At 39.5% G+C, this 24,193-nt stretch overlaps 1 protein-coding gene across 17 annotated transcripts in view; it reads left to right on the top strand.

The window, feature by feature from the left end:
* Positions 1 to 24,193, top strand: part of ADAM22 (ADAM metallopeptidase domain 22) — a 129,348-nt gene that overhangs the window by 55,286 nt on the left and 49,869 nt on the right. For all 17 annotated transcript variants that reach the window (XM_068211725.1, XM_068211665.1, XM_068211703.1 and 14 more), the window contains exons 4-7: positions 2,181 to 2,247; positions 16,035 to 16,117; positions 19,737 to 19,800; positions 20,418 to 20,487. In XM_068211725.1, coding sequence (XP_068067826.1) covers positions 2,181 to 2,247; positions 16,035 to 16,117; positions 19,737 to 19,800; positions 20,418 to 20,487 — 284 coding nt within the window. The remainder of the gene's footprint in view (positions 1 to 2,180; positions 2,248 to 16,034; positions 16,118 to 19,736; positions 19,801 to 20,417; positions 20,488 to 24,193) is intronic.

Here is a 24,193-nt window from a genome sequence, read left to right as displayed (position 1 = left end):
TTGATGAGTGCCAGTGCTGACACCAAGAGTACTTTCATGAGAGTTACCTCTGGCACTGAGAGTGTTTTGATGAGTGTTTGTGCTGACACAAGGTAGGTTCAGTGCTTGCTTCTGAGGGGGCATTGAGGCTTCCTGCTTTCAGCAGCGACCAGCTATGAACTCACTGAGTCAGATGAAACCCTGCCTCCGTGGACAATTGTCCCACGGATGCTCCCATTCGGAAATTTGCTAGCATCCCTCATTTTGTTGCCTCTGTTCCTTACACTTTGATACAAAATATTTTTTTTTAGCATCTAGTTTCAATTGGCTCACCGACAGTCCTTTTGCCTTTGAGATTCTGCCAGTATCTTCTATAGCCCAATTAGTTGCTCCTGTATTGTGGTGTGTAAATTGAGGTGCGTTCACATTCCGTCACAACTCAATTTTTTGCTAGACTTCAGGAGCCCCTCTGTGTTTCCAGGTAATGGAACTTTGTAAGCAAAGCTGTCCAGTACCTGTCTGCAGTATTTGAAAAGTGATCTCCTTTGGGCAGTGATATTAAGCATACCTCAGTTTGACTGGAAATACATCTTCTTTGATGTATTCTGGGATGACAGTTGTGTTTTCCAGGAAGACATTCTATTGATCTGCCAAATCATTTTGCCAGAAACAAGTGTGGTCATGTCTTTCTTCCTTATAAACCAGGCCCTCCAAAAAATGTAATAGAAATTCCCTCCAGCCCTTAAGTGCATAAATTTGCTGTTTGTACAATTGAATTTGATTCTATTTCTAATAACCAGTCCTGAAGATCATCCAGGTATTTCCTATGGGAGTTTTTTCAATCTTTTTTATATTCCATGCTTTCCAATTTAATATTATCAGCATATTTCATTGGAATGCTCCTGGGTTTTGTGCCTAGGTAATTAATGCAAATATCAAGCTGGCAGTTTTTAGGGATGATATTGGAAGATCCATATATTCAACTTTGTCCTGCTTGGGGCTCACTCAGGGCAGTCACCAATGTCTCCGTGAGCAAAATGTCCATGCTGCCTGTTTGGCCAGGGCGAAGCTCTGGAAAGCTGAGCAGCCACTGCCCTGGGGCTGCTCTGCTGCTCCTGCCCTCCCTCATCAGGTCAGTTCATGTCTAAGCTCAGGTGTTTTGCTATTTGAAGAAGAAATACTAAATTTTTGCCTCTTCTGCTTAGCAGGTTTGTGCTCATTGCCTCCTGCCCCAGTGGCCAACCTGCCTCTTGTCAGGTTTTCTTTACCAATTCGTCATCTCTTCCAGCTTAATTGTCACTGAGGTGGAACAATAACAAGACTTTATACTGATTTAATCTCAGTAAAGTTTTGTAGTCTTTGAAGCTGCTTAGTGAAATTTACGATGTAGATAATGTGGTCTCTTCCAATCTTACCAATTCTGTGATTCTGTCGTTTGCCTGACTAGAAAATAACTAAGAGGAAGATAATTTGATTGGTTTAGCATTTGAATGGCTTAGTAAATACAGCCTGCATTTAATTTATATATGTTTGCCTCAGGTCTGATTGTTTTTTCTCCTTGGTGTTTGTTCCAAGTCCTTGTGTACTTGGAGGCTGGGATTGCCATTGCCCAGAGCCTTTTCCTCTGGCATTGCTAAAGCTGCAGGGCTCCCAGGGAGTGTGTACACCTGTGCTGTGAGCCTGCCTGGGCTGCAGCTCCTGGGGCCCACGGCTTTGCCTGCCTCTGCACTGTGGACCTGAGCCCACCATCTTGGTCTTAGGAGGTGATGTCATTGTTGTGCCATCGTGTCCTTTGAAACTTGCCAACACAGCTGCTGTTTTCCCTCAGATCCCAGCTGGTTTCCCATCCTTCTGATTGTTGCTTTTTTTGAAGTTCACCTAACTTCTGTGCCGTTCACCTTTAGCAGCAAATAGAAGAGTCTCTTGAATTACAATCGGTATCAGTGGTTGGTTTTGGGCCTTCCATGAAGAAACTCCCCTCAGTTTTCCTTGACCCATCTTCTACTGTTAAAAATCAGTGTATCCCATGCACTGTGTAACTCCATTGGAGATGGTTGTTTCAGTAATTTTTATGAACATTTTAGGAAAAGTATCCTGCAGGTTTTGCCCTTTTCAGATGTAAATGTTTAATCAGTGCTTGCTGAGAGGGAGTACAAGAACACGTGCGTGAGGCTTACGGTTCTTTTTTTGTCTTCTTGCAGTGACCTGCTGTCTTCTGAATATCTTGAAAGGCATATCGAGCAAGGTGGGAAGACAGTGGAAGTTAAAGTAAGAATTTCCTTTTTATGTTTTTCTTTTTTAATTTGCTTGGCTTTTGATGTTCATGAAAACTCACATGTTTTTGTGAAAGGAGGGATAACTGATTTTTCAAGTGATTTGTTTTACTATTCTGAGGGAAGCATGTTTCATGTTTTCTAACTTTCAGCTTTAAACAAGGCAAATACACTCCATTGTCAAATTTGGTACATTAATGTTTATATCAAAATGGCATCCATGAACAATGTATTCATAGTGGTTCTTTTTGCTAGTAAATATACTTCACTTTTGATACTTATTGAAGAAAATATTTTTTGTTTTGGTAGATAGCATTTTCTCATTGTACTAAATCCCAAGTTTGTTGGTTTGTTATGAGCTTCTTTGTAAATTTGAGAATAGCATATTTATTGTATAATATTTTCAAATATTTAGTCACCAGTTGTGTGTTTCTTTCTCTGTGTGTTTGTTGGCATGGTGACTACAAGATGCTATTTGTTGATGTTGTCTTGTGTGAAATGTCCCACAGCCTTTGCAGAAGTGTTCTGTTGTTTGCATGTAACATGGGAGATTTTTCTTGAGGACCCTCTATTTGTTAGGACTTATTTTGTAGATGTCAGCTATAATTTTTGTATCAATTACTGTAGATTATATAGAGTGTTCAGAAATGTACTATTTGTGGTACAAAATGGAAACTCTAGATTTGCTTATCAGGTAAATATGAGGTAAAATGTTGTGCAAAGTTTACATTTTATTAAAAGAAATCTCCCAAATAGTTTTACTAAATCTGAGCTAATCTAAATACTTCAAAACAAATACATTAATCTCTGCAGAGTGAAAGTGGAAATGGAAATGGGCAAAGCAGACCGTTTATCTAGTGGGTATTTGAAGATATAAATTTCCTTTGGTTTGTTCCCTTCTGTCATTTGCAAATAGGAAGTCTGCTCTCCCACTATTATCAAGATAATAGTCTGCATACATTATCAGACTGAGGCAAACACATATGTGTTCCATTAAATTGTAAAGACTAATTCCTCAGTCAGCTCTTCTCTTCAGTCAAGAAGTCTTGCTTGACTGAGGTTCAGAATATGACTCAAAGCAGAAATAAAGATAATAGCTGATATTAATAAGAGAAAAACAACCCATTTTTCTGCATTAAGATATATATGCAAGTTAGCAAAGTTAATCCGTCCAAGCCCCGTCACTGAATTGTTCCTGATGAGCAAGCCTTAATCAAGCAAGGAAATGTTTGAAATCAGCAGCTCTTCATATCTAAGTACTGTTTAATTGAATGGGAAAGTGATGGGAGGATCAGGCCTTTCAGACAAAGGGTCAGAAAATGTTCTGGGTAAAACAGCTGCAAGCCTCAAGGGTCACAGAGATTATTTCCCCTTGATTTAGATGCTGAGCCAGGGTCAGGGTGTACCTTCAGGGATGGCTATCAGTGCCTTGCTCAGTATTCTCAAATCTGCTTGAAGTAGAAAACTATCATTTCTGCATTGAGCTTGATACTTGAGGTGAACTGAATTGGGAGTGAAAGGGGCTGCAAAGACTGTACTACAAAGGAGAGGGCTTGCTGCTTGAGTGGTGAGTTTCCCTCCCCATGCTGCCCTGTACCATGGGCAGGGGTGCAGGCGTGGCCAGGCTGTACAGGGGTGCTCCTCTGCCCCTTCTGTTCCACTGCTCCAGGAGTTCTGCAGGCAGCAGTCCTATGGAAGAATGCTAGGACAGGGGGTGTAAGGTTTTTGCTTTGTTTTGTTGCATCTGAGTGTGTGGGATTGGCAGGGAGGGAAGCAGCTTCTGTGACAAAATGTCAGAAGAGCCTGGTGGCCACAGTCATGGGAACATTTTCATAAAAGTTCAGATACCAGAAGATTTTTGGAAAAGTGCAGACTACTGAGTACACTTTAATACCAGACACTGGGTGAGGCTGATTTCAGTACTCAACAGCTGTTTAAAAATAAATCTGGTTCCCTCTGACCAGTCAGTATTTTTCAGAGCACATGTAAGTTCATTTGAGAGCTTTGTTTGTATGTTGAACAATTTCTGAATAGACTGGCAGTATCTGTTTTCTTTGGTTTTACATCAAATGTTTTGAAAATCTTATTGCAACTCTAAGAAATTTCCATGATGGTGATTTATTACCTTTGATTACTATGGGAATTGTTTACCATAGCTAGTAACATAATTGCTATACTGGATTTTAGGGATTGTGCAGATTGCTTAGATACTTATTAAAAAATTGCTAGTAAAAAGGTGCAACTAAGGGATAAATCACAAAATACGGACTCCACTATGCAGCATATTCCAAAGCAGAAGCTGAAGAGGTATTTCAGAAAGGAGACAGGTTTCTATCAGTTGCTTCAACATGCTGCTCTTCACCCACTTCTGTGCAGTTTATCTTGGGCTGTAGGCAGAGACAGAGGCGGCCTGGCAACATCTCTCTTACTGCTTTGGTGGGAGAAACGGTGACAGAAAGAAAATGTCCATCTGCCATCCACTGCCAGCTGCAGGCTTTGAGCAAGCCTGCTCATACAGCGAAATGGCCTCATCTGTTCTTGGCCTTCTTACCAGAGAGGTGTATTTTAAAATCTGCACATTTCCCCCTTTGCATTTCTCTGTGAAAGAAGGCTGCCCAGACACTCAAATCATTGGTGCTGCTGTTGTGCCATCAGCAGCATGGGAGAAGAAAGGAGCTTTGAGCCACGGTGTGAAGGCAGCTGTAGGTATGTGCAGCAGTTTGGGAAAGTGTCTGGAAAGCGGATCCTGCCTTGGCTCATATGCGACGTGGAGTTGGTAACTACTTTTGCCACTCCTCCCCCTCTCCTTCCCTCCCAGCAGAACTTCCTGTGCTGTAAAGTACATATGGATCTTCTGCTATTACTGAGGATGCTTCAAAGAGGAGAGGGGGGCAGGGGAAGGGAAAAATGTTTATACCATAAAAAAATACCACTTTTTAATAGCAAAGGGATTTTTACTGTGAGAAGAATCCTCAGTTTAACATACCTTTTTATCATAAGAAGATGTTACATTACATTTGATTTCTGCATAATTATTAATACATTTGAGCATTGTGAAGGTGAAACATACTACACATGTTTTTGCAGGGTGCCAGCATTTAGCTGCTGCAGAGGAAAGGCTTCTTGTCAATTTGGCACAGTTAGGCAGCACCTAAGACATTCTTATTAAACAGCAGCAGTGTGCAATGCCTATGAAAAACAAAAGGAGCTAGATGTTTGAATTATTTCAGTGTTTCCCCCCACACCCTCCTTTACTGTACATCACGTCTCTACTAGGAAAGCAGGAGTGTTGGCCTAAATTCCCTCTGGTAGCAAAGAGAATAATCAGTTAATAAGAAAGAGAAAAACCCTTCTTGGCATTGCCTTTTCCTGATTGTGTCACTCCAGACCATCCTATGCTCATAGCACATCAATACTCAACCTGTGCAGACCTAATGTTGTTGCAATATATTTGTGTGTCCTTTTATCTCTTTCTCCCTCTTTTTTGGTTGTCGTTCTGTCACTGATGCTGTCAGTGAGATGAAAGGCAAAAAACTGCTATAGTGTTGAGTAATTCACATTGCTGGATTTTTCAACCTCAGAAAGAACAACTGATATCTATTCAGTGATATTTTCTCAATAAAATGTTTCAGTTTTCCTCTTCAGAGTGTGTAGAAATAAATGTTTCTGTTTGTATTCCCCCAAAACAATGGACACTTCTACAAGTTCTTAGGAAATTGCTTTAAGAAAAAGATTAAGCATGAAAATAATTCAGTCAGAAAACTTGCACAGGTAGAGATGTGGTAGATAAATACCAGAAAATTTTGATGGCATGTTTAAATATGACTATAGAAGGAACTATATTTCATAGGCAGTCCTTAAAGTCTGAAATTCTTGAGTGCGGTGGTGTAAACACAGCATGTGTATTATGGGCACAAAATTACAGCCAGAGCACTTACAGCATAAACTGCTGCTTTTTGCTTCAGCCTCACAGCATGTTCATATGATAGCATTGAACAACATGAATGGAGACATGTCAAATGCTATGTAGTGTTTTTCTCTGTTGTAGCATTAACAGAGGAGCTTTTGGCCAGGCTTGTCCTGTGGGTTAGGGCTGCTGTGTGGCCGTGTGTCCCAAGCTGTGCTGAGCTGTTCTGCTGGGCCCCGCAGAGCTCAGACTGTTCCCGCTGGGCTTTCTTCAAAGCACCCACAGCTGTCCTGTCCAGCTGGGGGACCCTGGCATGGCCTCCTGCATCAGTGTAGTTTGGCCAGTGTGGGGTTTGGGGAAAATGCATTTTAATGCTGTACAGCAAGCAGAGCTGTTAGCTTGCAAAAATAGTCATTATGTCGTGTGTGCATTGTTTGACTAGGAGCATGTGCAAGATGACTGTTATTGTAGCTTACAATGATTTTAATGCTTCTGCACAAGGGGGGAAAATTACTGTTCTTCATTGCCTTGCTGTGCTTAAAGCCTTGGCTAGTGTGTGCCATGATGTCTATTTGAAGGGCTCTTTACATGCCCTTTTTAAGGAAAAATGATACATAAGGGAGAAAAATATTAAAATCGTGAAAGACCAGAGGAGTCTGAGTACCCTTGATATGGTCGATATTGCTTTTTCTGTTAAACTTTCTCCTTTAAATATGGTCTGCTCGAGCAGTTGTTAAGGTACAGTCCCTTGACCAAGGGCAGTGTGTGTCTGTGCACACCTGTGCCTGTGTTTGATGAGACCTTATCCAAGTAGCATTCCAACATTTCGTTGTTATCTCCAGAGGTACAAACTGATCGTAAGTCTACAATTATTTGTGGTGCAGCCAGATGAAACACTTAACCAGCGAGCAGGTCATTTTAATAATTGACTGCTATGTTTTCAGTCTTACAGCAAGGTGCTTCTAACCATCATCTTCCAGCTAGGGCACTCACTGTCTGAAAAGAATTTCTTATTATTCTTCAGGTTTTGGTAACTCACCATTTTTTAATCAAAGAGGAAGGTATTTCAGTTGCCAGGGAAGCCTGTATGCTAAACAGGCTTTTCTGTAAGGGATTACATTTTCTCCTGAATAGTGGAGTGCCAGCTGGGCTGCCAGAGGACGGGATGGGAGTGCAGGAAGACTCAGCCCTGGGAGGCTGGAGCCTGGGGCTGGTGGGGAGCTCTGTGTGCATCTACCTGAAACTTGCACAACCTGCTAATGAAAACTGAAAAGGAACAAATCATAAATAATGCAGGAATTATATATGCTTGTTTCTGGCAGAGCTTTTTTGGCTGCGTCCAGAGACTAGAGAAGCTGTTATTATCAGAAAAATCATTCTCTATCTTGTTTGAGAGAAGACTTTGAATAAGGGTTCCTGTAATGTTGTCAGATCTCCTCTCTCTTGCGCCCTCAACAAAGCTCTCTTGGCCTCATGGCAAAATACTAACAAATCTAGGCCATAATCTACTTTTTAGTGATAGCAGTAAACTAACTGAAGAAGAGCTGACAGGGAGTCTTTGAGTCTGACACAGTTTAGCAGGGGTTTCCTACAAGGTTGATCTTCAGAGTGCTCTCATCAAATGTTTTCATTAATGACTTATGTAAAAAAAAAGTACGTGTCTGTTAATGAAATTTGCCAACAGTGCAAAACTGAGAAGAATTACAGTGCAGAGAAGGATCAGCTGGAAAGCTGACTATCTTTTGACCAATGGAGTAAATAAAAAACCAAATAGAACAAATGGCAAATTCTTACACTTAGGGACTAATTATAGGTGTTTGTACTATGCAATAAAAGTTCATAAATTGAAAGTTCCACAAGAAGGGGACGATTAGGGTGTAGTAGTGGAACAGAATGGCAGGATGAGAGCAAACTGATCCCAGAGTATACAGGTCAAATTGCTTCCTCTAGGTTTTGACTGGATTTAATGTGTTTTGATGAAGAGTTGACAAAATTTTTTTAATTTCTATGTATTTTCAGTTACTCTGAACATCTTTTTTTTTTTTTTTTTCCAGTAGTGTCATGCTGTCACACTAAGTCGATAGGCATTGAGAAATATCTCACTTTCCTGTAGAAGCATTGTTTGAATTCTGGAAGCACGCCCTATGGGGTTTAGAAAACGTAGTGTCCTCTATAGGATACCAGGGCAAGATAATCAGTCCTCATATATAGTGCATTTGCCTGACCTAATGATCCTGCAGTCTGGCACTTTTAATGTACATTTACAGTAGCTTTTCTTTATATCTGATTATCTCCCTGTTATTACTAGCTTACTTTTTACATACATCCTGCTACTGAGGAGAAGAAAATTAAAAGTAAAAGCTTTCCATATTAGGAGTCATTCCCAGGTCATGGTTTTGAATATACTACACTAGAATGAATCCCAGATCATGATTCATGTAGGATTTTGCAGGTTTAATTATCTTGTCTCCCTTTTCTTTGTGACATAAAAAAATAATTCTGTGGGTTTAATTAGTCCTTCAGGGGAAGAATGTCAGAAAGTGGAAGTCTTTCAGAGCTTAAAAAGTACATTTCACTGTGGATGTGGACCCTAGTGATGGTGGGTGGTTCTGCTGAAGTGACAAGTCAAGCGACTGTGTGACCATCAGGAGTCACCTCTTGAGTACTCTGCTGCAGTTTTCTCTTGTTCCAGAAGGAGGACAGCTTGAACTTGCAGAAAAATCTTGTCTGACTTTGTGCATCTCATGAGTTATTTTCCACAAGCTGCAACAACATACAGCATACATAGCCAGAGTGGTAGCAACTAAGTGTTCTGTAATCTCAGACCATACGAGGACTGGGTATGGCTAAGAGAAATTAATTACTGCTATAACATTAAAGAACATCAAATCACATTGTAGATGCCTTTATTAAAAATTAAAGTATATATTTGGATTTAACTTAATCCCTTTGAGGAGGAATTAAGCTAAGCAAACAGAAGCTGCTGTAATTCTGAATGCTTCCATGCAAGGCTTCAGTGTGCTTTAGCTTGACATCTTTACTTTCTTCATCTTGACTTCTGTAAGTAGCTTTGCCTAGACATGTCTGTTGTTCCCTATGGATACCAAACTGGCACTGTATTACAGTGGTTTACAGTGTATTACAGTAGGTTAATGTTTCTAGACACAGCCTCAAGCTCTGTAAATTTTCAGTTAGAAAGTTCTGTCATTCAGAAATAATGAGCCAATAAGGATATCAGAGTTGTATTGTTTTCTGTTTTCCTCAGAACTTTGTCCTGCTGACTGATTGATATCCATGTAGGTGTTGTGCTGTGCTTATAGTAATCTTGTAAATCACATTCTTGCACGTTGGCTTCAGACTTGGGGTAAGCTGATGAGCTCATGTGGCAGATTAGAATGCATAGATTACAAGGAATTTTCATATCGTCCCTTAAAATATTAGCTTCTGTTTCCCTAGAACAGGAATGCAGGAGAAGGGCAAAATGACTCTCATTTAAATGACTTGTATGACACGACTAGCCACTGCTACAAGAGCTGTCTTAAAGACAGCAAAAGAGTAGGCAAGGCAGGAAGAGGTAACCTTTTCTCCACTGCCTCATCTTTGCCTTGCAGCTGATAATAAAAAATTATTTCCCCTAACACCGAGGTAGGTCAAGGCAAGTTAGGAGCCTGTTTCCCTAGCAGATGCCAAGGCAGCTTCCAGAGCAGATGGTGTTGCGTTGGCATGAGCTCTCTGTCCACACCCTGCAGTGTTTTGTGGGGCATCTTCTCTCATAGCTACTGGGCAGTAAACACAACCCTCATTTGGCCTCTGAACTGGGAAGCTGGGCTGATATCTTGTGCCATCTGCTGAAGGCTCCTGCTGTGAGTCACCGATTGCAGTTGGAGTGAGTCGCCTGCGTGCAGGATCCTGTCACATACACGTGTGTCTCTGTTAAGAGTGCTGCCAACAGTCTTTAAACATGGGCATTTTGTGGAGAAGGCTTAGAAGCGGCTGTGCCTTATGCTAATTTTGGAATCCATATCTCTGATTTCAGAATCTGAAACAGCGTTATAATCTAATGTCACCACAGCGTGTCGGCTCTGAGCTATATGAGCACATGTGATAGCCATCCTCCTACAGAGGGAGGGCACCGTTCACAATTTCAGAACATTTGGCTTTAAGGAGACTGCAGTCCAGAAACTACTCTGCAAAGAGGTGGTGCCAGGTCCCTGGCGTTGTTACTGAGCTGAGTAAGAGCTGAACTCAGGGCTCAGCACAGCCCCACAGCAGGGCCCCTGCCAATTGCTGAAATACCTGTCAATTAAAAGATGTTTTCTCTCATTGCAGTTACACAGGTTAAAGTGCCATTTTGACTTTTCTATTTACTAATAGAAACCCATTCATAACAAGTTGTTTTCTGCCGTAGAAGTCAGCGAGCGACGGTGCATTTTCTTTTCCTTTTGCTGTTGATCTTGCAGCCTTAGTTATGTATTTTTGTAACTGGTAGCCCCACAATGGGTAGCTCTTTAAATATCTAATCGTTATCTGGCAGCTCATCATTACCTAGCACTCACAGAATGGTGGCTTGAGCCTTAGCTGGCCTTTTGGGAACTTTCTGCTGCAAGGAAAGAGGGAGATATGTTACTAGGATTTGAATTAAACCAGCAGTCTCCTTTCCTTTGGATTAAAGAGTGTTAAAATAGGAATATGTAGGAGAAGAAAGGTATTAATTGTTAAAAACAGGTCCACACTCCCAGTACCAAAAGTGATTTCAGCATTTATTATAATAAAAAGAAAGGCCTAAATCAAGGGGGCCCGCAGGCTGAGCAGGAGTGCTCCCATCGAAGGTGCTGCAGCGCCGGTGCTGGGTCTTCTGAGCAGAGATGTCCCCGATGTTCCAGGTGGAGCAGCACAAATCCAGTGGGTCAGATGCCCCTTTTTATCCTATTTTTTTGTCCCTTTGGATTGGTTTCTCTTTGGATCCTTTCTTTTGCATGAAGGTTTAAGGTGCTTGATTGGCCCATTGCAGTTCTGTCCAGGCTGGCTCGTTTCGCTTGGGGAGTGGTGCACTTTACTTAGGTGTATTGTGGTACGTAGGGCACCGTATTTCTGACAACTACCCCTTTAAATCCCTTATACCATAACCAAACTAACAGTACATGCTTAACAATTATCCACTATTTTACAACAGTTTCTAACCTATTTTTAACATTAATTTTAAGGTCAATGCCTGACTGTTGCATGTGTTTTACTGTGCAGCATCTCTCTTAATTGCAGAAAATGGCTTACTTGGATATCCGATGTAGAAAGCAGATGAATGTGCATCCTTATTTTCCTCCCCTGGGAAGGTCATAGTGTCTCTGAAACGAATAAAAAGCCCTGCCAGTGTATGGTCAGCAGACGCTTTGTGCACTGTGACTGCATAGAAGAGTGAACTGCTGCCATTAATGACTGTTGGGGCTGTTCTTTCGCTTTACTTATTTCACCCTTTCTTATGAGTACTGGTTAATGTGTTTTTCATCTCTTCTGTATCTGCTCAGCAGCTGATGCCTCTCAAAGCAGGGACAAACTATCTTAAAGGATAAAAATGGGAACAGATTTTATTTGAGTTGCTGACACCTGTGTCTTACCATTTTTTAGTGTCTTTGCCACGCTACGTACCCGTCAAGTTGCAAGAAGACTTGTACTGACATGGGCAAAAAGATTGCATCTGGTTAGAGATGAACTGTAGCAGTTCACAGCATAAATAGCCCTAATTAAGGATTTTGCTATAATTATCCAAGTTAAGCATCAAGATGAAGACTATCTTATGAATTGACAACTATCATAATGATTAACTTGTTTTAATTGACCCTGGGGTCATTCTGTGGGGTTTTTTATTTTTTGTAGGATGTTATTACATTTTTATCTCTCCAAATTAATAAACTTCTTGTTAAAAGTCTCTATTTTCTATACCGCCCTCAGACATCACCAGTAGGTTGTCCCTCACTTTGAGGAGGTTCATGCAGGAAGGATAACTTACTGATCCATGGAAACGGACAACAGAGTGCTATGGGCATTGGCAGAAAATGTGCCTTGCATGGTGCAAACCACAGCATGAACAGTGGCTGTGTGCCTCGTGGAGGCAAAAATACTGAACTTCTCTCTGCTGTAGCATTAGCCTACCTTTAGATATGGCATAAGGTCTGCCTGTGTGTGTTGCAGGTTTGTGCCACAGCCATTGTCACCAGGCTGACCTTATCTCATAGGAGATGAGCCTAATTTTTTCCCAGACTCTAGAGTGACCAGGTTCAATTTTAGAGCAGAAGTGGGTAAATGTGTTGCTCAGACTTATGACTGGCATATATTTAAGAGCAGTCTGATTTCCTCTCATCTTACACTGGACCATTCCCCAGTAGCTGGAAAAGGCCAATGTGGAGGTTTGATTTGCTGAGATGGGCAGTTACTGCTTTTGAGAGAACAGAGAGAGGCTCTGTTAGCCAATAACTCTTCACAAAAGACCCTTGATGTTCTGGTCTGAACTGTAGTTGGTACTTATTTCAGCTTTTAAGGGAAGTCTTAATTACCATATGGGACCAGAATATTTTTAGGAAAAAAATGAAGATTTTTTTTTCCCATCTTTTTTCTCTTTGCTGAAGATACCGCTAGATAAGAACAGCAACCCCAGTCCTTCAGGGAGTGTTTCCAAGAGCAGAGTAAAAGAAGATAGATATGATAATCATATTTAGTGTTTGGTGGTGTTAGGTCTCTCACATACTGTGATTTCTCCTCTAATACAGTGCATTTTATGGCACCACCTGCTATAAAACAGGTTTAGTGCATGTCAAACCCAGCAAAATTTCAGCCTCAGCACTATAGTGAAGCAACAACACTGAACTTCTTGCCCAAAATTACACGTGCTTGAAAAAACCTGCCCTGTAGTGTGCCTTCATGTGTCCTGGATTTCAGTACAGAACCATAGAGTCATAGACTCATTAAGGTTGAAAATTACTTCCAAGTTCATTAAGTCCAACCTTTGACCAAACACCACCATGGCAACTAAACCATGGCACTGAGTGCCACATCCAGTGGTTTCCTGAACACTTCAATTCTCAGAATTCGTAGCTTTAAGTACCCATACAGGAGTCAAACCCAGAACCTTGGTGTTATTAGCACCATGCTCTAACCACCTCAGATAATCACATGCATCAAGCACTTGGAAAAATACTATCTTCATTTAATGAAGTGAAAATATTTTTTTTTAGTTTAAGTAACTTTTATTAACTGGTTTGAAGTGACTTATGTTATAATGATAGGAACAGAAGTACATACATAAAAAATATCTCCTGGATGTTAGCATATAGCAAGGAATGTTTTGTAGTGATAAGAACTGGTCCTTGAGACTGAGATCATAGTTGTGTTTCTGTCTCCACCAGAATTACCATGAACTCTGGTAAATTGTTGAGTTGAATTGATTTGACTAAATAGAGTAGAATTCGTGTATCTCAATTGTATTTTTCCCAGACAAGAATTTAGAGCTGTTTTTCTTATATTTTTCTTTTCTAGATCTGTATGCATAATTTTTTTTCCCATGGATTTATTACAGAATAAATTAATTTGAAGTACTGTCATGGGATATTTATTTGATTCTCATTTAGAAGATCAAAACACACTTTTGAGTCACAGACTGGATTCTTAGTACGAAAAAATGTTCCTCCTGTTGAAAAGACATGGTTTTGCAAACTAATGGAGCCTGAGATTCTATTTCTGGTACATATTAACTACATTTTCTGAGAACAAACCAATTTGTGTAATTACTCCAAATTCCTGCCACAGCTAGAAGTCTGTACAACTCCCTACTGATAGTCTTTTCAGTATTATTCCCATATCCATGCACTTATTCCAGTTATATCTTTAACTGGAATACTACTTCAAGAATTTTCTTTAGAGAGTATTTTATTGCTCATAAGGCTTTAGATCATCCATATAGTTTGATCAATAGCTTTGTTTTTTGCAAACTGGAGTCTCTCTTTGTTTACTTCTTATTCATATATTCCAAAAGGACCTGAAAGCCTTAAGCAGTTCCATGATCCTGTAGTGGGGGACACCCTACTGACCGAAAGAAAGAAAATCTCAAGTCAAGAGAGCTTAAAGTAGTTAAGATATAGGAAATAAACAGGTGTAGAAAAGGAGGATAAAACAGAGAAAATGAGCCAAGGTTTCAGGAAAAACAAAGAAGGACATAGTCTCTCTGAAATCAAATTAACTTAGGATATTGGTGGCTAAAATGTATGTGAGTGCAAAGCAGAAATTAAAACTCCTTTTCACTGATACTTGATCTGTCCCAAGTTCTTGATAGTCATGAGAAATGCTGACCCAGGGGTGATGGGTCATACACCTGCTGTCAGACACTCCTTGGTGTAGCCTGGGATGAGTCAGCCCCAGAGCTTCTTACCAACATGAGACAAGGAGTCCAACACTACCTGTGTGGCACCAGTTTCACTTCAGACATCTGAGCAGAGAGGTGCGTGCCCCTGGTGGGCCACATGGTGGTTGCTCTGCAGGTCAGTGTGGTGAAGGACTTCCTTTGTCCGGCTGAGATCAAGGCTGTTTCCCTGTGAGCAGCTGTGCTCTAACAAACAGGCTCCTGTACTCTCTTAAGGAGTGCACATGAAACCAAAGGCACCCATACATTGTAGCCGATTTCAACAATTGTTTCCACATCTTGTAGAAAACAGAACAGGGTTTCCTGATCAAAACACAAAACTGGTAACATAGCCTACATATTTTCTTATCTTTAGCCTGATCTTGATTAAATTTTTTTTCATATTTTTCAAATAAAATCCAAAAGCATTTAATGTCAGATGTCTAAAATGACTGTGCTATGCATCATGCAAGTGACTGCTGGATTCTGAAAAAGCTGTAATTACAATTTATTGTAATGCCTTTCCCTCCCTCTGGTAAATGGACATAAATATTCACAGGGCTGGGTACATTAGGCTAGGTAGATTATTCATTCATTTGCTGGAAGAAGTATTTGCAAATAAATGCTATTAAAAAAGAAAAGCACTGAAAATCTTCATAGTCCTTTAACCAATGTTAGTGCATTACAGCATAGCTGAATTTGGCGAGACACTAATAGGTAAGTTATTCTGAAGAGTAGGTGTCAGTGAGAATTTAAGGGATATTTGAATTGTTTTTCTAGTTTTGCATACAAATATTGATATTGTGTAATATTGAATACATTTATTGCATGTGCAGTAGGGCTTACAGCCCTATCAGTGAAACCAGGAGGGATTTTTTTGAGTAGAGTCAGCTGGATTTTATTTGAAAGGTTTACATTTTGTTTGCAGAAGAGAAGAGGCAAATATTCATTTTCACTGTATTCCTCTACTACTTAGTTATTTTTAGAGTTTCCTTTAGCTTTGGAGTGCTAGTGACTATTCTGCTTTGGTCTTTTTTTTTTTCAATCAAGCATTGTTATTATTTTGTTAGCATACCTTTCTCCTTAGAAGAAGGAAATTGCCTTACCCTCAGAGCAGAGTTCATCCTGTCTGATGTAGTCATGTGCAGAGCAGATGTTGAGTCTAAGCCCCCTACTTCCAAGTCTTTTTCTAGTCAATGAAGAAAGATGAGCACTTCTGGAGTAATTTGTCTCTGAAATCCATGTCAGGGGTTTCACTCTGAATTTGTGAAATACACCATTTGGTGTACTGTGTCAAGATGATGGTGTTTATCTAAGTACCAAACCAAGGCTCAAAGAAGATGGGATGAACACCCCTATGAGTGATAGTCAATTCTTGGTGCCATGTCAATGCCTTGGCAAAGTGTTCATGAAAAAGCAGTCTTTGACAGGATGAAGTGTGATGCTGTGGAATATCCCATGGATTTACAGTCTCAATTTCCAATTTCAGGGAGGAGAACATTGCTATTATCAGGGCAAAATTCGAGGAAATTCTGTATCATTTGTTGCCTTGTCAACATGCCATGGATTACAGTAAGTCTGCTGTTTTGTTTTTACTGACCTTTGTTTATCACTCTTTTAAGCAAAATCAAGTTGTTTATAGTAAAATAATACATGTATATAGTAAAATAAGTGCTATTTATTTTCCTACCAGTTTGTCACCAATATTAAGTAATCAAAAATCTTCAAAATTTCCTTTTTTTTTCAAAGCTGAGGACTAATGGCAGTGGCCAGGTATTGTTTTAAGATAATTTATTATAGAGATAGAGTAGAAGTAGCTGAAAACATCCTATTCTAGAAGAATAAAACAATGCCAGTGAATTATTTGGAAATTGTGTTCTTTTCTTGTTGCTATAATGATGTATACTTTTTTTTTCCCTAGTTTCTTTACAAAGAAAATGTCAGTTTGGAATTTATCTTGCATTATCCATTTTTGTTAACAGAATTTCTGGCCTTAAGCTGTGTGTATGGGGTAATAGGAAAATCTTGAAAAATCTAGAAGAAATGCTATAAGAGGGCGGAATAATTTCTATTTGAAGTACATGATTTTACTTATAATTAAAGGCTCTGTCAAGTGAAGGTTACATGAAGTTGTGTATGGATTGTGCATCTTTTGGACCTGTCTACTTTTGGCACTATTGAATGATGCTAGTCAGGTTTTCAGATCAACCAAGTGCCTGTCACATCTGGGAATTACAGGATCTCAGCACTATTAATACTGATATCAGCTTGAAAAATCATGGCACCAAGTGAGCCTGTGTGGAGGTCACGTGAGCTTTACTATTTTGTGTGGAAGTAGGGTTTAGCTGATGGACATCTTCAGCCTACAGTCTATCTGCAATTATTCTGTAGTTCAGTCATATAAGTACTTTTATTTGAGTCATATAAGTAATTTTATTTGAGTAGTGTCTTTCTTTTATAGTTGTATATTCTTTGGTATGAAGGGGAAAATGTGTGCAGAAGACTTGTTATCCTTGCTCTTGTCTGATTTACAGCTGTGCAGCTCAAGAAACTCGAGCCCAGTTTGAAGCACGGACATTGAGCCTAAAAATAGCAGCTTCCTAATGCATCCTGAGCCACTGCATGGCTTCCATTAGCAGTGGTCCATTAGGTCTTGGCCCCTGCTAACTCCTAGGAGAAAAAGTAGGAACAAAGGAGAGCCCGCATATATCTTCCCCTGCTCTCTTTCTGTGAGTTTATGCTTAAAACTGATATTTCTGCTGCTCTGTATTCTTCAATGGCCTAATATCCAAATTGGTCTCTTCTAAAGTTACATGATAGATGATGCATTTTTTTCATTGCCTAATGCAGCTCTCTCTTGAGAGGTATCTCCCTGTCTCCTCTCCCAGCCCCTCCCTCCATTTTCCCCCGATATAATAAAGTTTCAGCTGAGCTCTTTGACACAAGCTTACTCTAATCAGGCTGGTATTTCAAACATCCAATATGAGAAAGTAATGTTTCCTGAGCTGTATTAAACTCACATTCTCTGACACTGCATTTCCATCATTGCAACTAGCTCCTATACAGCTAATTTTAAATTCTAAGTAATTACTAGAAACTCACACTGGCAATCAGAGCTCCTTAGCTAAAACCACATTTTGGAGTATCTTGCTGGAATAAGGGTAGCTGGGCAGAGTTGTCTTCTGTAAGGTCTGCGGGGCAGGAGCTTTGCTTTAATGAATTTTAGGAAGTACACAAGACAGAGCAGATGCCTTTAAGAGAATAACAAGCTTCATATTTCTAAAGGTCATGCCAGTCTCCTCTTTTGCACAGTAGTACCTCTAGATCTCAGCCAGTAACAGCAGAATTATTCATACATGTGAAAAAATGTTGGGGATTTTTAATCATAAGTTGCGAGTTCTTCTTTTAGTAATGTCTGCTTTGCGTCCTTCCTTTTATTAGTTAAATCAATCACATCTGGCTGACAGAATATCTGAAATTATGGATGTCTTCTTAATGACTTGGCTAATGACAAATGTATCTCTGCAACCTTAATTCGAGCAAGCCATTTTGCTTGGATTTTTGTTTTGTTTGTTTTCGGTGGGATATGCAGTAACCACGGTTTCCTATGAGTTAGCCCAAGAAAGACTTTGAATGCAAAGGCCGGCGGTTGCTGGGATGTCAGTGAGCTGTAGTGAGGCACGACTCGCAGCCCGGGCTGGGAGGCGAGGGCACAGGCAGCGGGCACGGCTGGGATCTTGCTGCCGGCTGGTGGTGAATGCAAAAACTGCCGTCGCTGCTGTGAATTCCACTATCCCAGCTACAGATGTGATTGTCTGAAGAATACACATCATCAAAATGCAGGCTTTTGAAATGTTTTGCTTTCTGTTTAACACACCCGTGAGCGTGTGGTTTATTCAGAGCACACTAGGTCTGTGGTAGCTGGTGGGAAAAGAGCCATGAATGCCTTGAGTGGGAAGGTCAGGTCTGTAGGTCAGCTGTGACTATTATTCTTGTCACTGTTGAGTGCCTTGATCAGAGGTCAGTGCTGCTGGGAGCAGCAGTCTCACGAGAAGCTCTTCGCTGACAGCGCTTCAACTTGCAGACCCTGCTTAACTAAAGCTGCAATTAGAGGGAAGGAAGTTTTGACTGATAAAGAGCTACAGGATCTTCCCCAATCTCATCTTGTTTCCAAGCAAAGAAACAATGCTAGAATATTTTGCTTAAACTGTATAGATAGTATTTATTTCTAAAGAATAGGCACATGTAATTTGAAAGGTGAAGCAGCTTTACATTGTAGTTATGTTCATACTTGATATATGTTATACAATCAGTAACCCAGGTTATTTATGTGAATGTCAATTTTGCTGATAAAAAATACTGCATAAGAAAAAAGAAAAGGATCTGTTTTTGTTGCTTGTAATTCCTGTTTGTTTTGGGTGTTTTTAACGGTATGGTAAGTAAATAAATAATCTCATGTTCATGCTGTTGTTGTTGTGTGCTATGTGCCAAATTTGAACTTACAACTCATATTTAGGGCCAAGCTTAAACACCTTAGTAGAGGCCCTTTGAAAAGGACATGCTGATACAGCCTAATCCCAGGTGTGTGTGTATGCCACTGCAGTAAAGGCAAAATTACTTAAAATATTCTGGTTTGGTTGGAGATCAGAATGTATTGATATAAGAAATAACATTAGTTTTTCTGCTCTTACAGATATATAATATTTGTATCAACACTTTCTTTGAATGAAATACTAAGGAAAGACTTAATAAAAGACACATTACAACCTAAGGATAATTCAATTCAATTCAATACCATTTTTATTTGGGGAAAGCTATGCATGTGTTCCAAATATGTGTTCCTAAAGACAGATCCCTTATTTATCTGTTGCAGGTAGATATCTCCTGCATGGGAGTGGGGGCTTTGGACTGGATTTTCAGTTGGTTAAATTAGTCCATTTTGTGTTTATATGCATTGTAGAGAAGGTTTGTGGGAGAAAGAAGTCTGTTTCACCACAGGAGAAAAACTTTCTTTCTAAAGTGAAGAAACAAAAAGATTGATCCAGAATTGCATTCAGTTCCTGAAGCCATTTTAAACTCTTCCTTTCTCAAATATTTAATTTTTCAAAGTATATTAACTTTAAGAAGTTACTTCCATGTTGCACTAGTGTTTATTTATTAAATCTGTATTTACATTTCCTGCTCTTGACAGTGGGATGTTCTATGACGGAAATCATACTTACCTTATTGAACCAGATGAAAACTACACTTCAGATGTAAGTAGAACTTACAGTAGCCCTGCTGTGTTTTTTGAGTACAGTCATCCATGGGTACAGGGTAGGCATAAGGCCGTGGGACCAAAGGGTCATCTTCTCATTCCCAACTCGTTTACCTTGAATGTGAGACTCCATCTTCACAGACAAAAGCAGACCTGCAAAAATTAGACAGTGATGTGTCTATATGTGTGTGGTCTGTAGCTCTTGGCTGCAGAGAGCTGCAGCACTAGAGGAGGGTCCCTTGGAGCCTGTGAGTGCCCAGTCCCCTTCCCTGGCACTGCTCTGGGTTTATTATATCACTGTCCTCCTGGTTCATCCTTGATTCCAGTTCAACAGCTCCTGGGACTTTCATTGACACTCCCTGTGCAGCTCTGGGAGCCTAATTTAGGCCTAGCTCTGTGTGCTCAGCCACTGTGTTTGAGGTACTCAGATATAAAAGGTGGTTAAATGTGGCATAAGCCATCACATTGCAGTTGGGAAAAGAAGAATGTGAAGTGCCTTGCAACTTGCATGTTCTCTGGGGTATGTGTTGGGTAAAAATTGGAATTGTCTGTTTAATGCTTACGAGATGGATTAATTTTTCCTGATGTAATATGGGAAATTATTTACTATTTCAGGATGACTTCCATTTCCACTCTGTTTACAAATCCAAGTTGTTTGAATTTCCTTCAGTCGACCTGCCATCTGGTATGATTTTTTAGTATTCATGACTTGAGTGTTTTAGTCTAAGGCCAAATTTGTTGATTGTATTTGATAGATCATCTTCTGAGAGTATATTGTTTTGTTATATATACTCTCTTTTACCCAAATAAATAAAAAAACACTGAAAAAAACCCCATTTTGAAACAGTGAAAGCACAGGAAAAGAATCTGAAATGATAAAAAAACCCTGAATCCAATGAATGAAACCTTTCCTAGACCTTCAGGTTGTGATATGCGTTTCTCTTAACAGGTCATGTGGTCTGTGGGCTGGATTATGTCCTGGTAGTTGTAGAGAGGAAAGGACTCAGGTAGCCCAGAGGTGATGAAAATAAACACCACACTGATGGTGGTTGATAACTCTTCATGAGTTTTTCTTGTTTTGGGACACAGGGTGAGTACTATGGAGTGAGCATGAGTCTGGGAGACAAGAAGCTGCCCATTGTAGTTTCTGTTCAGTGACCCTGATCTCCAGTCTGATCAGCCTCTTTCACAGTACTGGCCATGATGAGGGCCGTGCATTTCAGTGCATGTGAATTTGGAGGCAGAAGTGGTTTCAGGTGCTTGTAGTGATGAATGCCCATATTGTATGTGGAGGGAGAAAAGATTTTTAAAAAAAAAATGGGTTTTCATCTGAGAGGTTGGCTTGTTGATTGACTCTAAAATTGCAGTAGTTGTGACATATCCCCATTCTGTCAAGGATTTCCCAGTTTTACAGATGTTTTCCTGCCCTACAATGTATATCCTAGATAAACGTAGCTGTCCTTCATAGACACTGACATTTTGGTAGAAACCACCTCTAGTCTGATTTCTTCAGGAGAGTTGCAGATGTTTTGTTATCTTGTTACAAACTATTTGTCCTATGGTAACATTTGGATCTGAGATCTCTAGGGTGCTGAGTACTGCACACAGATGGGTCCATCCCTGGAGCACAGTTTGTGCAGGTTTGCCAGTTGTTAAGCAAAGTAGAATCATTTGGGGAGCTAATGAGAAAAGAAAAAAAAAAAAAAAGGAAATTACTACCTGGGTTGCCTTAATTTCAGTTTTGAAGAAAGAATCTGTCTGAATCCAAACAAAAACAGTGTCCCTGCTTGGTGCCTCCTGTCCTGGGATGATGATTGCCCAGGTAAGGTAGAGGCAAAGTTGGGATGGAGGGACATGAGCACAAAAGGCTCATGACTTTTGTGCAAGGCATTAACTTCTGTGTCACAAAGCTTCCTGTGTACCTGCACCTTACACACATACCATGCTTGCTACCTGTGCTTGCAGAGATGATAGTGTAATGAGAGCAATTTATTGAACATAGGGTCAAATAATAGAGTGCGTCATTTATCCCCTTTTCTTGTGGACATATAACTCAAAAGATTGGAAATAATGCAACCAATGCTGAGTTTAAAATAAATCTTCTACCTTAGGTTGTTAAGCTAAGACACTGCTAGTGTTGGTACTTACTATCTATAAGCTGTTTTATAAGATTTCCTAATAGTGAATTTTATGTTTTCAAGATTGTGGAATGAAATTGTTTTCTGCTTTTAAAATTATGAAAAGGGATTAATTGCAAGTAAATGCCCCATTTTCACCTCCACCAAAGCTTCTTGATTTTCAAAAAACTGTCAAACTAGGGTTTCACGGTCTTGTTTTGTTTATTTGTTTTCCCACAAAAATCCAGATATGCTTGTACAGTTTTAATTTTATTACAGATAACAAATAAATAGTTGCTGTCTTTGCTGTACAAAGGCCAGCATGTGATGTAATGGGACATGTTGCCATCTAGATTGAATTAGAATCACAGGATGGTAGAAAAGTTAGAAAGGAAATTGGTTGCAGAGTCCTAGTCTTCTCAGTTATGCAAGTATTTGTAATGTAGATGAGAGGTACAGGGTGCTAATCTTCCATCACTCTATGTTTAGGGTCCCATGTATGGAGAAATAGACTTAATTCACAGTCTACTCTCCCACATGCCCATACTTGTTTTTGTAAAGTTGTTTGACAAGGTGTTTGTAATGTTTGTAGTGAAAATTACAGCACAGGTATACTATTATAGCCTCATTAGAACATTCACCATTTTTCTTTGTCTGTGATTATTCAATTTATCTCGCTGTAAGTCATCCTCCATGCATAATCACAGCTCCAGTGAAGGATGAGAGCTCCACCAGTATCTCTACTTCTTCCCAGCCAGTCTGAAGAGGTCAGACTGCTGTCGACTTGACTTTTTTGTCTTTAGTTAGCATTTGCAGTTAATTGCTAATAGGATTGTTGTGATTGTTTTTTTTTAAAGTACTACAACAAAATTACTATTAGCAGTAGCAAGCACTGTGCTAGCATATATCATCTTAGCTACTCTCATAATTTATCAATTTGACTGGCCTAATGAGATTTTGCGTGAAGCCAAGATTTTTCTCTTATCGTTAGAAGAGTGTGTGTGTAAGGTAAGATTTCCACTCAGCCTTTCCACTGCTTTAGGATTGAACTGGATAGATCACCAGCTCCAATACTGGTGTTAGAAAGGGAAAAAATTCAAGTGGTAGGGATTATTTAGTATCAGTGATAGCAAAAGCACACACTATTCTATCATGGTTAAATAGCAATATACTTTATACATTCTTTTGCTCCCTGTGTATTGAAAAAAACCCACAAGCTGTTGCAGAAAAGAATTTATTATACTGTACTTTGCAATGGTCTGAGAAATAATGAGGATTTTAAATAAGGAAGCTTGGACAGATGACTTGGCACACTTAGAGCATTTGACTTTGTGTTTACAAGACTGTGTTTTTTCTCACACTCTCTGTTGAGATCTACAATGCCCTGGCATGGTTTTAGATAACAATATGTTATCAAAGGTGCTGTTTTTCAAATAATACATAACAGATGTCCTTTTATTTTGGGATCACATGAAAAATATGTAGATACAACACTTAGGAACGTGATTTAGTGGGACTTGGCAGTATTAGATTTACAGTTGGACTTGATTTTAGCAATCTTTTCCAATCAAGATGATTCTATGATTTTGTGAATCTTCATTAAATTTTTTTGAGGTAATATATTCCCATCAAAATATCTGCTAGGCTCACTCAACTGTCAACATTCCCTGTGATTTTGCTGGTCATGTTCTTTTGCCTGAGGGTCCTTGGCTGGAAATGCAACCTGTGTGCATTTATCCATCTTGTGAGTTATAAGGCAGTGTTAATGTGTGTTAATGTGTTAATGGTAATGGCTGCATCATTTCCCTTAGAGATGATTGACTTCTGATTGTGAGTAAAATAATCACATTTGCTAGTAAAGTTATCTGAGACCCTATGTACATACTATAAATTATTATTTTATTGATTGAAAAGTGTTATTTTTACTAGTTTCATTAAGCATGTTATAAGATCAAAAATGACAGGTTGAGATCCAGTTGTGTGTCTAAACTAATTGTGTCTAAACTAATTAACATACATAAAGCATAATAAAAAACATTGTAAAAAGGTTTTCAAGATTTAGTTTCTCATCATTGTTCAAGCTCAAAAGTCTGCAAGTCTTTAATCAATAAATAAGAAGCTTGGGTGTAATTTAATTCATCCTTGGTCTTTTTTCTAAAGTCCTCAAGTGCACTGGTGCAACCATGAAAACATTTTTAAGCAGAGAGCCTGTGATTGTCCAGGTTGCTCCATGAAAAGATATCTACAAACCTCACATACCAAAATGACAGTATA

Source organism: Anomalospiza imberbis, chromosome 1, assembly GCF_031753505.1.
Source record: "Anomalospiza imberbis isolate Cuckoo-Finch-1a 21T00152 chromosome 1, ASM3175350v1, whole genome shotgun sequence".
NCBI classification, from domain to species: domain Eukaryota; kingdom Metazoa; phylum Chordata; class Aves; order Passeriformes; family Viduidae; genus Anomalospiza; species Anomalospiza imberbis.
This window is presented reverse-complemented; position numbering and strand designations above follow the sequence as displayed.